This window comes from Peromyscus eremicus, chromosome 20 (assembly GCF_949786415.1).
Source record: "Peromyscus eremicus chromosome 20, PerEre_H2_v1, whole genome shotgun sequence".
Taxonomy (NCBI): domain Eukaryota; kingdom Metazoa; phylum Chordata; class Mammalia; order Rodentia; family Cricetidae; genus Peromyscus; species Peromyscus eremicus.
This window is the reverse complement of record NC_081436.1, coordinates 24,615,404-24,630,436: the sequence shown is the minus strand read 5'-3', so window position 1 is coordinate 24,630,436 and position 15,033 is coordinate 24,615,404. Positions and strand designations below refer to the sequence as shown.

Genomic DNA, 15,033 nt, shown 5'->3' with positions numbered 1-15,033 from the left:
ACCCTCATGTTCTTTGCAAAAGAGGAGAGTCCCCAACACAGCCCCACCAGGCTCAGGGCCCTCCATCTATCTGGTCACCAGGGTGGGCCTCAGCAGGAAGCTGGAGAGGCTGGTGCTTAAAAGAGTTGGGAACCAGGGCATCACGGTGCATGGCTTTAATTCAGCACTCAGGAGACACAAGAAGGGGGATCTCTGTGAGTTCCAGGACAGCCTGGTCTACATGGCAAGTTTCAGCACAGCCAGGGTTACAGAGTAAGACCCTGTCTCAAAAAAACAAAGACAAAAAGGAACCAACAAAACCTGGGGACAGGGGCACCTGGCGGGAGGTGGTGACTGTCCTGCTTCCCTCCTCAGAGACCGTCCCTCTGCAGACTCTGCAATGCTACAATGACTACACCAGCCGCGTCATCTGCAGCTGGGCCAACACGGAGGATGCCCAGGGCCTCATGAACGTGACCCTCTATCGCAAGCTGGAAAAGTGAGTACCACTGAGTCCACTGGTATTCCAGCACAAGGACCATGCTCCACCAAGCCCCTCCACCCCGGCATCACCAATGATGTGCAGCCACCATCCCCAGTCACCTTGCATCTGGGCTGCACTGCCACCCAACCCCTGCAGTGGCTGCAGCAGTCTCCTGCCCTGAGCATCCTGTCCCTCTCTCCTCTGCTCCTTACCACAGCCTCCTCTCAGGAGCCCACACTCCCTCACGTCTTCCCAGGATTTCTTTCCTGGACACACTCCCCCAGGATTTGGCTATTCAAGGGAACCAAACTGCACCTGTCACTCAGAAATACCCCAAGTCAAATGGCCCAGCCTGGGCCCTCATCTACCAACCCACCCAGGATGACCTCCTTGTAGTTCACCTTACTTGACTCCCAGCCGCCACACTCACCAAGGTCGTTTTGGTGTCTCTGACACCTCCTTCTGGTCTCTTTGCTTCCTTTTTCTCTGCTGTCCACTGTAGAGTGTGAGATCTCTAAATACGGCCCTGGCTTCCTATCTATATGCAGTCTTTGGAGAGCCCACCATGTGCCATGAGCAGAGACGCTCAGATGAGGATGACCATTTCTAGTCCAACACCATAACCAAGTTCTGCCCTTGACTCCGACTCCACGCCTCACTTTGCTAACTGGGAAGAATGGAGGCCTGACTAATGACTGGGAGGGCTGGTTGAAAATGGCTTCTACCTCCTTTCCTGCCTCTCAGTGAACACTACTAAGTTAGTCTCCCAGTGAGGTGCAGTCTGAGCAACGCAGACACCATCACCATCGAAATTACTTACAATCACAAGGATGGCACCATCTCCCCAATCCATCACCCTACATCTTTCCTCAGCCCCTTACTCAGTGAAATCCTTTGATTTCTGCATCACAACAATCCCCCCTTTCCTTCACTTATGTCCTGACATGCTTGCTATTAACACACACACAATGAAAGCTCCATTCCTTGTGACAGGACTCGGGACTGTTTTGCTTGCATCAGGAAAGCCAATACTCAGGGACAAGTTGTTAGGGCCAGGGAAAGACTGACTGCCAAGTGTACAAACTGAACAAGATTCCAGGGAGGGAATTGGCAGAGACCACTGTACGTTGGTGTCACAAGTGTAGGACTTCTGTAGGGACTTGGGGAGAGGGTCCCTTTGGTCTCAGGTGGGCTTCCAGGCAGTTACCAAGTGGTCATGAGTTTCCGTGTGATCGGGGTTTCAGACACACATGCTGCGATTATATGAAGGTCATTGGGTCATGGATGTCCTGGGCACTGCACATCTAGAGAGATATTATTAATCTCTAATGTTGTTGGATATGTGCTGGTTTGTATTTGTTTTTGTAAACAGACTCTGAGGCAGCAGGGAGGAACATTCTCTGAAGGTCTGAACCCCTAACAGCAGTGCAAAAGCATATGTATTGATTGTTACACAAACGTTGCTTTTTGGTTAAAACAAGCCCTCATACCAAGGCCCTGATCTAATCTATGTTTCATGAAGGAAAACATCACTCCCCTGCAGTTTTAGTCCTAATGTGCACTTTTTGCAGTACTCAATAATGCAAGATGTCCTAGGTGTGCCAGGACAGTCTTGTGACTGAAGTCACGAGAAGGCTGTAAAGCTCCTTCAGAAAAACAGCTCTCTACACAACAGAAAAGCATCACTGTTCTCTACTTTTTCCAGGTCTACAGACTTCTAGAAAACAAATCCTTCATTTGAATGTTTACCCTAGATACAGTGACTCTGCTAGGTGTCTTGCTACTAATCCACACATTTTCTCCTGGGTTTTATGAGCTTGTCTCTTTAGTTTATTTTCTCAGGGATTGTTAACCTTGCAGTTGAAGAAACAGAAAGGGAAGAGAGCAGAAGAACTTCAGCTAGAGAATGATCTTGACCTATTTCTATGGCCTTGGTCGGAGGTCGTGTCTAGAGTAAGGCTCATGGTAGACCAAGAATAACAAACTGCTCTGCCCTGTGAGGGCCCCAAATAGCCATTTTCAAAGTCAACTAAAAGCCTTTGAAGCTGGGGGCTTTTCATGCTCCCCCTGAGTTGCACTCAGATTTCAGTGAGCATTGCCTGAGCCAGATCATTACCCTAGACTGCACACACATTCCTCTCTGTGAATTCTGGTTACAGGCCTGGTGGCAGCCCCAGGGACTTCGCATTTACTGAAGTCAGCCCCCAGCAGAACCTGCCTGCTTTTCCCCAAGTCACTGGGGATTCTGTCCATATGACACATGCAGTGAGTTCATGTGTTGACAGCCAAATCTAGGCTCCTCACCCTGGCCTCTTTTTTTTTTTTTTTTTATTATACACAACATTTTCTCATAACACATATGTTACTTGGTGGTTAAATATCTGCCTGTTCCCATCAGGGTGCTCACTGCATGGGCAGGTACGTGTGTGTGTGTGTGTGTGTCTCTGTGTATGTCTGTGTGTGTGTGTGTGTGTGTGTGTGTGTGTCTGTGTTGTGTATGCGTGGGTGTGTCTGTGTAGCTGTGTGTATTTGTGTGTATGTCTCTGTCTCTGTGTACATGTATGTGCTTCTGTGCATGTGTATATGTCTGTGTTTATCTGTGTTGTGTATGTATGTATATGTTTGTATGTGTGTCTGTTGTTCACTGCCAGACATTGACCTTGGATAAAATCAGGTATGTAGTAGGAGCTAATGAATGTTCACTGACAGGAACTTTCCAGTGTCCTGTGAACTCAGTGAAGACCTACTGTGGTCAGAGTGCCCGTCCCCACACCGTTGTGTGCCCAGAAGATGTGTCATCCCCTACACACAGTTCAGCGTCACTGATGAAGACTACTACTCATTCCAGCCTGATCGTGATGTAGGCGTCCAGCTCGTGGTTCAATTGGCCCAGCATGGTGAGGAGCGTGGGGCCTGCCTGGGCAGTGGGTACAAGAGTGGGTAGGCTACCAGAGGTGGGCTAGAGTGAGTGTCTCCGGGGTTTAGGGACCATGCCCTGGGGTTAGAACAGATGTGATATGAGGCCTCTGCCTGAGGGTCTCCCTGTCCCACCTGCTTCTGCCAACTACCAAGTCCCCAAGCTGTCCTCTAGGAGGAGCCATGCCTGTGACTCTGTAGGACTTTGCAGGTGACAGAGCTATGGTCTTTCTTGTCTTGCCTCATGGCTGTAACACCTTCCCCTATGGCTGAGGCTCCAAGACCCACAGAAATCCAAAAGACCATGATAGGTCACCTTGCCATGCCCTTCCACGCTTCTGACCTAGAGGCAGGCTTCTCACCAACCTCTCTGTCCCCAAGGGTGAGCAGCAGTCCCCAGGACTGTTCTTAGGGGGACCCAATGATCATCCGGGAGGTTTGTTTGAGGACTGTAGCAGACACGTCCCCAGCTTCTCAGACTAAAGGACAAAGTAAGGTCTGCATTGAACTCTAAGCTTGTGTCAGGCTCTTAGCCGGGCACCTTGGATCCTGTTTGCCCTTCAACCGTGCTAGCTTGAGTGGTGTTGTCAAGTGAGTGCGTGTGGGGTCTGAGAGAGCCCCTCCTCCTGGGGGATCAGGCTTCAGGCAAAGGGTTAGGAGACACACAGGAGCCAGCTGCCACATGCAGGGGATGGAAGGCAAAGGGCTCTGGCCATCAGGAAGGGCTTCCCAGGAGTAGCAGAGGAGCTTTGTGGCTGAGTCCTTGGTTTGGGAGGAGCAGAAAGTCTACAGCAATTCTAGGCCTGGAAACCACATGTGCAAAGGCTTATTACCGGGGCAGGTCTGGAGAGAGTATGACATGCTGGAAAACCTGGCCATGTCCATTGGATCCAAGAAGCCTCAGGGTGAAAAGTCTGGACAATGGCAGGGAGAGCATGAGATACAGGCAGCTGAATCTCAAGCCTTGATACAGGGAAGGGGGCAGGAATGAGGTAAACTTACCCTGGTGGGACAGACAGGGACAGGGGTTACAATGATCTGTGGGGAGACAAGAAGAGGGACAAGGGGTTCTGTCTGGGGACAGGAGTCCCAGATGTCACCAGGGGAGAGGACACACTGAACAATGACAACAGTAGGCACCTGGGCTGTGGAGAGGGTGGGTGGAAGGAGAGGGAGCAGGGGAGGCTCACAGCGCCCTCTGCTGGAAGGAAGGCCCCAGTGCCCAGCCCAGCAGGAGGAGGCCCCATTTCCTGGAAATTCAGGCCATGGAAGGCAGGATTGCTGTCAAACCTGGTCCCCAGGTTTTCAGTTCCAGGCCTGCAGCTCAGAGGAAGGTCCTGAGGCTCTTTGTCATGATCATCAGCTGATGAGGGCAGCACTGAACCTGGGCCCAAGTGGCACCCAAAGGCCAGGCTGCCCTCAGCTCTCCCAGCATGCAACTCTCACAAACCCTCTGCTTCCTCCCCTGCAGTGCAGCCCCTGCCTCCCAAGGACCTCCACATCAGCCCCTCTGGGGATCACTTCCTGCTGAAGTGGAGTGTGAATCTTGGGGATGCCCAGGTCCCCTGGCTGTCACAAGAGGACATCCAGTTTGAGGTGACTTACAAGAGGCTTCAGGACTCCTGGGAGGTAGGACCCTCAGCCATCTGTGCCCAGCCTGGTGGGATGGCCAATGAGGCTGCTCCTTCAGCTCACATGTCTCCACAGGATGCCCCCAGCCTCCACACCAGCAACATGTGGGTCTCTCTGGAGCCAAAGCTGTTCCTACCCAATAACATCTATGTGGCCCGGGTGCGCACTCGGCTGTCCCCAGGCTCAAGCTTGTCTGGAAGGCCCAGCACATGGAGCCCTGAGGTGCAGTGGGACTCCCAGCCAGGTAATGGGGCCTGTAGGAAGTGCTCCTCTTCAGAGCCCAGACAGTGGAGACTCAGTCTAGACCTGAGGCTCCAGCAATGCCCTACCTGGTCATCAGCACCTCCCACCAGCCCTGTGTCCCCAGTGTCCCTACCTGGGCCACTCTGTCTCACACACTGTGAGATCTATGGCCACACATGTGTTCTGTTCATGCCAGTGACAACAGCAGTAGCAGCATAGGCCCTGTGAGTTATCAAGGGCTGAGCTGGGTGTAGGGTCACCTTCGTCCCTGTGTTCACCCCAACACTCAACATTTAGACCTGGCCTTCTCTCCCAAGATGGGGCACAGGTACCCGGGTCTTCCTATGCTGGGGGCACACAGTGGGCAGGCTCAAAGCAGAGCTGGGCTGATGTCCACAGCCAGGATCTGCTGCTCCAAAGGCCATCCTCTCTGTGAGTCACTTAGTGTCCCAACTTAGGGAGTGACTGAGGGTCAATGACTGAGGGCGATGGATCCCCACAGGGGACAAGGCCCAGCCTCAGAACCTGCTGTGCTTCTTCGATGGCATCCAGTCCCTCAGCTGCTCCTGGGAGGTGTGGACCCAGATGACTGGCTCTGTTTCCTTTGGGCTCTTCTACAGCTCCAGCCCGGAGGCTCCGTGAGTGTCCCCTCTCCACTCCGCCCTGCTTCTCCTCACCCTCAGGGCTGTACCTCCCTGAGGTCTTAGCCCCATCTGACCCTCCCCTGCCCCTGCCCTCAGCTCCACTGTACTTCCCCAGGGAGGAAGAGTGCTGGCCGGTGGTGAGGGAGTTACAGGACAGCCTCCGCACCCGGTACCACTGTCGCCTAAACATGTCCAGCCCCAGGACACACAGCCAGTACACAGTCTCTGTTAAGCCGCGGAAACAAGGAAAGTACATCAAGAGCTCTAGCCACAGTGAGTTTGCCCTGCTCTGCATCGGTCCTGGGACTATAGGAGTCCATTGTGTCACCCCAGTAAACACAGGGATCTCTTGGGCATCTTTGTGTCTTGTCACTTTCAAAGTTTTGCAGACCTGTGTCTCACAGTGATAAAATGACTATTCTGGGATTAGGAATGTGTCCCAGTAGGTAAGAGTGACTGATGAACAAGCATGAGAACCTGAGTTCAATCCCAGCACCCACGTAAAAATGTGAGCGTGCTCATATCGCCGTGGCAAGAGACAGGAGGATTGTTGGGGATTTCTGACTACCAACCTGGATCCAGGTTCAGGGAGAGGTCCTGTCTTAAGGGAAAGTACACAGAGAAAGGCCAGCAGACATCTTTCTATGGCTTCTGCATAACTATGTACAGGTATCCACATCCAAGTTTAGCCATTTGCAAGAGAGAGAGAGAGAGAGAGAGAGAGAGAGAGAGAGAGAGAGACAGACAGACAGACAGACAGACAGACACAGACAGAGACAGAGATGGAGAGAGACAGAGAGAGACAGAGAGACAGAGACAGATAGAAAGACAGAGTCAGAGAGTGACTGACAGAAAGAGTCAGAGAGAGAGAGAAAGAGGAAGCAGAGAACCACAGCCCACTTGTATCTCACACTGTGCTGCAGATCACACTTGTCACCCCTCAAGAGTCACCCCTGAATCCTGCTGCCTCCTTCCCTTCCACTTCCTCTCAGTGCACACTTGTCCCGCCCTTGGCCCCCCTCCTGTGACCATCCTTTCTCCCTGAGCTTTCCAGACTCCTCCAACTCATGTTTCACTTCTCAAGCTCTGCTCTAGGTTTTACTTTTGTGCCAGGGAAGGAGTGTGTACCAGCAGATGGCTTCCTTGCAGATCCCTGTCACACCTTCCTGGCACCTGGCGAGGACCCTGAAATAGGGAGGCTTTCATCCAACCTGTAATGTGGGCCACCGTCCACAGCCAATCTCTTTGAAAGCTGAGTTCACATCCTCCAGCATTTTCTCTTGGTGTCCTCCCTCCCTCCCGGAAAAGGGACTCCTCTGATTCAAGAGAGCCCTTCTGTATGTTATAGTCCTCCACATTATTTATGTACAAGCCCTCTGAGGTCATCAGGCTATGAATCTTTTGTTTTGATGGGGAGAGAGAAGCTGGGAGTGAGTGAGTGACTTCATTTGTTGCCCACCTCTCTCAGAATGTACATCAGAGTTACATGAGAAAGCCTGAGTACACGGTCATGCCTCAGCCTGAGGTCTGCTGGCCAAGTGGGCAGGGCTGGCGGCAAAGGTCTCCAACTTTAAGTTTGGCACAGCATTGTGGGGAGATGGTCTTCTGAGTATATCCCAAGGCCTATTTCAGCTGGTGTGTGGGTTGGATGTGGGGAGCTTTTAGACTAGCAAGGACTTCCTAGCCCCTCCTGGCTTCAGGCAACTCCCAGGGTCCCTGAAGCAGCAGAGAAGAGTGGCTGACACAGGACCACAGAGACACAAGCTCTCTACGGCTCAGTTGTTATCTGTATATGTTCTGGAGCTCAGTTTCCCCATGAAAAATGGTTAAGTTAGAGCACTTCACAGGGGAAAGGGGAGAGCAGAGCAAGGACGTTCTCACAAAGTGTGCGTATTACCCAGGCCTGGAACAGTCCATACACCTAGGTGAGGAGTTACTGCTTCCCACCCCACACTCCTGTATCCTACCCTAAAAGAGGCACCAAGCTATGGACCACCTCACCACCGAGGCTCAGCTTCTGCCCCAGGGACCAGCTAGGGACACTGTGATTTGGTAATGCAGGGCATTTGTCTTAGTCACGTTTTTTAATGTTGTGAGAAGACATCATAGCGAAGGTAATTTACAAAAGAGAGAGTTTACTTTGAGATTATAGTTTCAGAGGGTCGGAGTTAATGATGCAGAGCATGGGGAGCAGCACAGTGGCAGGAAGCAACTAGAACACATCTGTTTTTGCTTTTGTTTTTTGGTTTTTGTTTGGTTTTTCAAGACAGGGTTTCTCTGTGTAGCCTTAGCTAACATGGACCTTGCTTTGTAGACTAGGATGCCTCAAACTCACAGAGATCTGCCTGTCGTTGCCTTTCAAGTGCTGGGACTAAAGGTGTGCACCCCCAGGCCCACATCTTGCATCACAAGCCAGAGGCAGAGTACAACTCAAAGCCCACCCCCAGCGACACACCTCCTCCAACAAGGCCACACCTGCTAATCCTTCTCAAACAGTTCCACCAACTGGGGACCAAGTATTCAAACATATGAGCCTATGCAGGGGAGGGGAAACATTCTCATTCCAAACCACCACAGAGTTCAAAGGAGTCAACATGACTTGGGACTAGGGAGATAGCTCCAGAGAGGAGAGCACCTGGAACAAGTTTGGATAATGGGGAAAATTATGCTGGAGGAAGGACACCATGACATTCCCTGATATATTCCCCCTCCAGTCCAGATGCACCCTCCCACCCTCAACGTGACCAAGGATGGAGACAGCTACAACCTGCGTTGGGAAACTAAGAAAATGTCCTACTCTCACATCGAGCACAAATTCCAAATCCAGTACACAGATAACCCGGACAGTTGGGAGGTGAGGTCCAGCACCCAGGGGAAACTTAGGGACCAAAGGGAGTCCTATTTCCAGGAGCCTGGCCCCTGTGCCTTAGGACCCACTTGGTCAACAGCTGGCAGTCCCTTTTCTTGATGGAGGACTCAGGCTCAGGGAAGTGAGATGACATGGTCTTCTGACCAATGCTGCCCTTGAGCTGATGGAAAAGAGACAAAGTGGGTAGCAGAGGAACCTGTGTGGTATATTCCTTTACGCTGTGTGAATATATGGCATTGTGACTGGGATAATAAAGAAGCTGACTGACTAATAGCTGGACAGGTAGAGACTAGGTGGAACTCGGTACATACCTGGAATGAGGTTCAATGATCACTCAGATCTGGATGTATTTCATCCCAGAACTAGATCTGAGACAATGGTGTAGCTGCTCAAGGCAGGTCCTATCCAGCGCTCATTCCATATGCAGAGGCCTGCACCTAGATGCAGAATGAGACTCGACAGGTCCCAACGCAGGACTATGTGACCAGGATCCTAACGTCAGAGAGGGAATGGGGTAACTGAGGCCTGAGAGTGGGGCAGCAGAGTCAGGAGAAGGTTATCCCTGACACCACCATGCCTGATCTCATGGCCTGGGACCCAGGAAACCAGTATGACGCTCCTGCATCAGACAGAATTTAGGCCAAGGCAGCACACCAGACAAACTGGGAGGTAGAGAGAGTCTGGGCTTGAGCCTGGGTATAGCTGTTGGCGCTGGAAGAGGTGGCATCTGGGGGCACCACAGTGGTTGGTCACAGGAGGCTCTGTCGTGGGGTCCTGGACTGAGCTAGAACTTCAAAAAATCTGCCTCTGCAGGACAGCAAGACAGAGATCCTAGATCGTGCCCATAGTATGGCCCTGCCACAGCTGAAGCCCTCCACCACATACCGGGCCAGGGTGAGGGTCAAGCCCCTCCCTGACTACCATGGGATCTGGAGTGAGTGGAGCGAAGAGCAAACCTGGACCACTGACTGGGGTATGTCTCTTGGCCACCACCACACTCCTGGGACAGCCCCACTGCACAGGGAAAGGGGCACTCTAGACCATTCTACCCTGGCCTCCCTCTCCCTGTGTCTGGTCCTGGGTAAAAGCACTTGGTAAATAATACACTCTAAGAGGAGACTTGGGAGAGGAGAGGATCTGTCTTACTGTCCTTCCTCCTTTCAGTTGGGGCCTAGGCCTCTATTTACAGGGCACTTGGCTTTATTCGACTTTGTGGCAGCCATGACTGGTCAATCCGAGTTCCTAGTTACCATGGCAGCAAAGCTACACTAACTACCTACACACACGTTAGTGCCCAGGGGTGACAGGTGTGTGGGATCCACTGGTTCTGACCATTTCCCTTCCCTTGACACATGCATTCAACACTCACTGTTCCCATGGTGATCACCAGGACACACACTCTGCTAGGGAAGATCCAGGGAAGATGAAAGAGGACACGGAAGGTGGGAGGTGGGATAAAGCATCCACATAGTAGGCCTTGTGGCAGGGGGAGTCTCGGGCTGACAGCCAGTCAAGCAGAAGGAGGGCTGGAGCCATGGACTCAGGTGATAGAGAGGGGACCTGGAGGGTCGAGGTCAAGAAGGTCAGTGTACTGTCAGAAGGGACCCTCTGATGGCCCACTTTCCATCTCCTCTGACCCTCCCTGCACCTGGAGGTCATGCTCCATGCTGCCTCCTTCAGGAAGTCTCCCCAGTTGCTACAATCAGTCATTTCCTCTGGGTACTTGCTGATGCTGCTTAGGGCAGAACTTCCCCACACTGAGCACTGGGTTCAGATCCAGGGGTTCTTCCCAGGGTACTGGGCCTTCCTCACAGAGCACCTGGGGGACCATAGTCTCCTCCCTTAGCCTGCATCCTGAGCCTCACAAATAACTCTCCTTCCTTTCTCCTTGACCAAGTGATGCCCACCTGGGGGATAGTCCTCAGCCTGATCTTCCTGGTCCTCTTCTTGCTCCTGGGCCTCCGCTTTGGCTGTGTCTATGGGTACAGGTAAGTGCAGTCTGTGGACTGAGACAAGTGGACGTGGGGCTCCAGGGTCCAGCGATGACACAGCACGACAGACTAGCATTCCTACCCTGCCACTCATCCCCTGGCTTCAGTTTTCCCTGCATACATGGGCCCAGGAGTAGCAGGCCTGGCGGTCCCTGGAACCTCTCCTTCACACCTCTTCCTGCTTTCTTCCAGGATGTACAGGAAGTGGAAGGAGAAAATCCCCAACCCCAGTAAGAGCCTCCTCTTCCAGGTAAGAAGGCAGACCCTGCTGCTGTCTCCCTGTTCATGGCTGTCACAGTGGAGAAGGGTGGGAGACACTGGAGCCTGGACTAGCAGGAGGTGGGTCTCTGGAGCTCCTTGGATACCCTAAAGAGCATGAGTTCCACAAATTGTCCTAGCACAGCCTGGAGCCTCAGACACAACTGAGGTGTTCCCTTACAGAGAATGGCTGAGGGTGAGGTGGTCTGCTCTTTGCCGTAGGGAGGGGGCTGAGGGCCTCCAGGAAAGGACTTGAGCCTTGCACAAGATATCTCTGAGCTGCTGGGAGAGCCAGCTGCATCCAGGGTGCCTTCAGAGGATCAGGTCCTGAGACAGGGGTGTCAAGAATGGAAGGACATGGTTGTCAGCTTCTCGTGAGACAATGTTCATGGGTGGACACCAGCGCCATGGGTGAGGAAGCTGTGGCGAACAGTGTGGGATGTTCACTTCTGGAGCTTGAGATCTGATGGAAGTCATAACTCCTTGAGTGCCTCTTGCTTTTTGGGAGGCAGAGGTCTGAGCTGGGCCCCACCATGGGGATATTCTTCCAATGTTGACCACTATGAAAGACTCAATACACACATGCCATTCTTCTCTGTCCCCTCCTTTCTGAGGTGACACATTCACAAGCAAAAATGCCCTCCCACTTCTAGGACACAGGTAAAGGACTCTGGTCCTCCAGCAGCATGGCAGTATTTCCCACTAAGAACCTTAGTCTCCAGGAGCCCCGGAGCAAGCTTGTCACTGAGCTACAAAGGTGAGTGGTTAGGTTCTGACCCTTGGGGACCCTATCAGAGGAAACACCTCCATTGTACACAACAGGGTAGCCTGTGTGTCTCTGAAGAGTGTGTATTAGATGACACCCACTGTAGCAAGGAGCACTCCAAAGAGAGTTGAGGAAGATCGTCCTGATTCCCAGGTTAGAGTGAGACAGATAAGGGTCCAGAGGCAGCATCCTTGAGTGGGAAACCTCTCCCTGCCAGGCTGTCTATGTAAGCCAGGCACTGCCTTGGCCTCGTGGGTGGCAGAGACCCCATACCTACAGGAATTCAGCCTGTGTGGGAAGAGCTAATCCTCTGTCAGGGAGAGTCAGTGGCCCTGTGGGTAGAAGGCTGTAAGGCATGGATGGTACCCAGGCAAGTGTGAGCTCAGCCCTGAGGTAGTGGCCTGGAAGGGGCAGAAGATGAGGGAAAAGCCTGGGATGGTGATGTCAACTGAGCCCTGGTACATGATCCTTGGGGACACCGAACAGATGCCTGTGTTGTTTTCAGGGCCCCATCTCTACCATTCCTTGGTGCTCACTGTGAGGTCCGGAGGGGTTCAGGCCTTCCGGAGAGCCCTGCCTGCTCTGTGTGTACATTAAGTATCTAGGTTCCACATCTCTCATCTCTATCTCTATTGTCTCCACAGGATGTCATATGCACATTTGGGGGTCAGTGAAGTGTCACCACTCACCATAGAGAATCCCAACATTGTCCAAGATCCACCATCTGGGCCTGATTCAACTCCAGCTGCCTCATCAGAACCCATGGATCAGCTTTCCAATGACCAGCGAGACCCACCAACCACTTCTGGCAGACCTGGGAACCAGACACCCAGCTTTGACTTCGATGGCCCCTACTTGGGGCCTCTCCAAACCCACTCCCTGCCTGATCTCCCAGGCCCATTGGTCACCCCCCAGATTGGTGGGAGCCTGAGGCCAGCACTGCCAGGCTCCCTGGAATACCTGTGCCTGCCTCCTGGGGGACAAGTACAGCTGGTCCCACTGTCCCAGGCCATAGGGCAGGACGAGGCTGTGACTGTGGAGTGTGAGCCTAGCCTGGGGTCCACAGAGAGCCCTTCCATGGAACCAAGGGACAGCCCTTCACTTGAGCTGAGTTTGGAGGAACAGGAACCAAAGGACAATCCAGTGACTCTGCCCATAAGCTCTGGGGGCCCCGAGGACCCTGTGGTGGCCTCTGGCTATGTCAGTCCTGCAGATCTGGTGCTCACTCTGCCCACAGGGCCCCTCTCTACCTCTCTGATGCCTTCTCTAGGGTCCCCCTCAGCTCAGGGCCCCAGTCTCTGTCTCAAGCTGCCTGGGGTCCCTCCTCGAAGCCCAGCTCTTCCACCACCAGAGTTTGATGACTATGTGGAGCTCCCTCCAAGCATGAGCCAGCCCCCCCAGTACCCTCTGGGCAGTTCTGTCCCTCCTGTGCCAAACATTCCCGCAGCGAGCCCAGCAGAGCCCAGGGAGGAGGTGGCCCCAGCATCCCCTCACCCTGAAGGCCTCCTTGTTCTTCAGCAGGTGGGGGACTACTGTTTCCTCCCTGGCTTGGGGCCCGGCTCCCCCTCACCACATAACAAACCACCTTCTCCAGGCCTGTGTCCTGACACTGTGGACCTAGACCAGGATCTGTCTGTCAAAAAGCTTCCCTGCCAGCCCATGCCCCAGGTGCCAGCCATTCAGTTTTTCAAGTCCCTGAAGCATCAGGACTACCTGTCACTGCCCCCTTGGGACAGCAGCCAGCCTGGGAAAGTATGCTGAGTCCACCCATCCCAACCGCACCAGCAGCCCTGCACCTCAGCCTGTGGACCTCAGTCTGACATCTCCACAGAACCCCAGAGGCTTCCTTGATGACATGCACAGTCTTCCCTGACCTTAGCCCTGACCTTCAGCAATACCCTCCACCCCCCTCTCTGGTTTCCTGGGTGTTGTAGGATCTTTTTTCTTTTACCTCTGACTTACTTGTTGGAGTAGGGATGGGACCCGAGAGGCCTCTGAGGGTGAGATCTGCATGGTCTGTTTAGGGTTTAAGGACTGCTATGGTCTTCTTGTCCCCCTCAAGCACCAATAACATGGCACAGTTCTGGTTCAGTGCATGAGTTGGAAGGCTCAAGGGGGACACTTTGAGGGTCAGACTTGGAAAAGAGGCAGGCTCAAGTCATTCCAAAATGGGCGTGGTCTTCTATGGCTATCTAAAGCTCCTGGGAGCCCTGGGGGTCCTTGAGAGGGGACTGGGACCCTCATCATGTAGGAGAAGTGGCTGATGTGGGCAATGCTGGCTAGTAGCCACAGCTGTGGCCAGGCTGAAGTGATGAAAAACAACGGGGAAGCCTGGCATCGTGAACTCATGGTGTCAACTGCAGAAAAACCAGGGTATGGATCCCTGCAAGGACAGGAGCATGGTGATCACACAGGACAGCACATCCAAAGACTCAGTCTGGACATCCGGGCTGCTTTCCCTCCAGAATGCCTGGATACCTGTGGCTCCCACTGACCTCAGATGTGGGTTGCTGCAGGACTGTGGTACTTGGAAATGACTACCTTCTTGACACTCTGGGCACCATGGCATTACCTCAGTCCATTCTCACTTGCATTATTTTCAAGGTCAGGTTTGCACATGGCTTTTGTATATGTCTTGAGTATCCGATTTTTTGTTGTTGCTGGGCAGGAGGGATTGGGGACAGATCCCATGAACGATTTTGTCCCTCAGAGTGTCATCTCCTCAGATGAGAACTGTACAGCTCTTTTCATGTGGCCTTTTTGGGGCATGCATGGCTCCACTGAATGTGCTCTCTCTTAGTTTTGTGCAGGAGGCACAATGGGGCCCTCAGCACTTACAGGCTGCATTGCTGTGTGACCCATTGCAGAGCTGAACCTCTCTTTGGGGTCATATTTGCAGTGGCCTTTGCAGCAAACGTACATGTGCTTTCTTTTATATTCTTTCTGCATCTCAAGCCTTGCCCGGGAGGTTGTAACTTTCTAGAACACAGGCTTACACTGCAGAGATCTGTCTTTTTGTGATCTGAGGACCTGGGTCCAGGGCACATTGTGTCATTCTTCACCCATCTGCTCTCCATCCCTGAATCTGAAAGACCCCTTTGTGACCCATCAAGTCCTCGGATGGACCTGCTCTGTCCCCGCATGTTATGTGGTAGCCTCACTCCCTAGATGGCAGCCATGCCTCTTTACATTCTCACAGGCAGAGCAAGTGTTCCTTGGTCTCTGTTCATTGCAGCAAAGAAACCCACTAA

General features: G+C 52.9%; 1 protein-coding gene across 1 annotated transcript in view; it reads left to right on the top strand.

Moving 5' to 3' along the window:
* The window catches only part of LOC131896780 (cytokine receptor common subunit beta-like), a 14,563-nt gene extending 878 nt beyond the window's left edge, over positions 1 to 13,685 (top strand). Inside the window, exons 2-13 of the mRNA XM_059247579.1 lie at positions 355 to 478; positions 3,173 to 3,360; positions 4,851 to 5,008; positions 5,087 to 5,255; positions 5,757 to 5,892; positions 6,014 to 6,171; positions 8,613 to 8,752; positions 9,581 to 9,740; positions 10,665 to 10,755; positions 10,951 to 11,008; positions 11,670 to 11,773; positions 12,427 to 13,685. Coding sequence (XP_059103562.1) covers positions 355 to 478; positions 3,173 to 3,360; positions 4,851 to 5,008; positions 5,087 to 5,255; positions 5,757 to 5,892; positions 6,014 to 6,171; positions 8,613 to 8,752; positions 9,581 to 9,740; positions 10,665 to 10,755; positions 10,951 to 11,008; positions 11,670 to 11,773; positions 12,427 to 13,543 — 2,603 coding nt within the window. The 3' untranslated portion in view covers positions 13,544 to 13,685. The remainder of the gene's footprint in view (positions 1 to 354; positions 479 to 3,172; positions 3,361 to 4,850; positions 5,009 to 5,086; positions 5,256 to 5,756; positions 5,893 to 6,013; positions 6,172 to 8,612; positions 8,753 to 9,580; positions 9,741 to 10,664; positions 10,756 to 10,950; positions 11,009 to 11,669; positions 11,774 to 12,426) is intronic.
* The last annotated feature ends 1,348 nt before the right edge of the window (positions 13,686 to 15,033 follow it).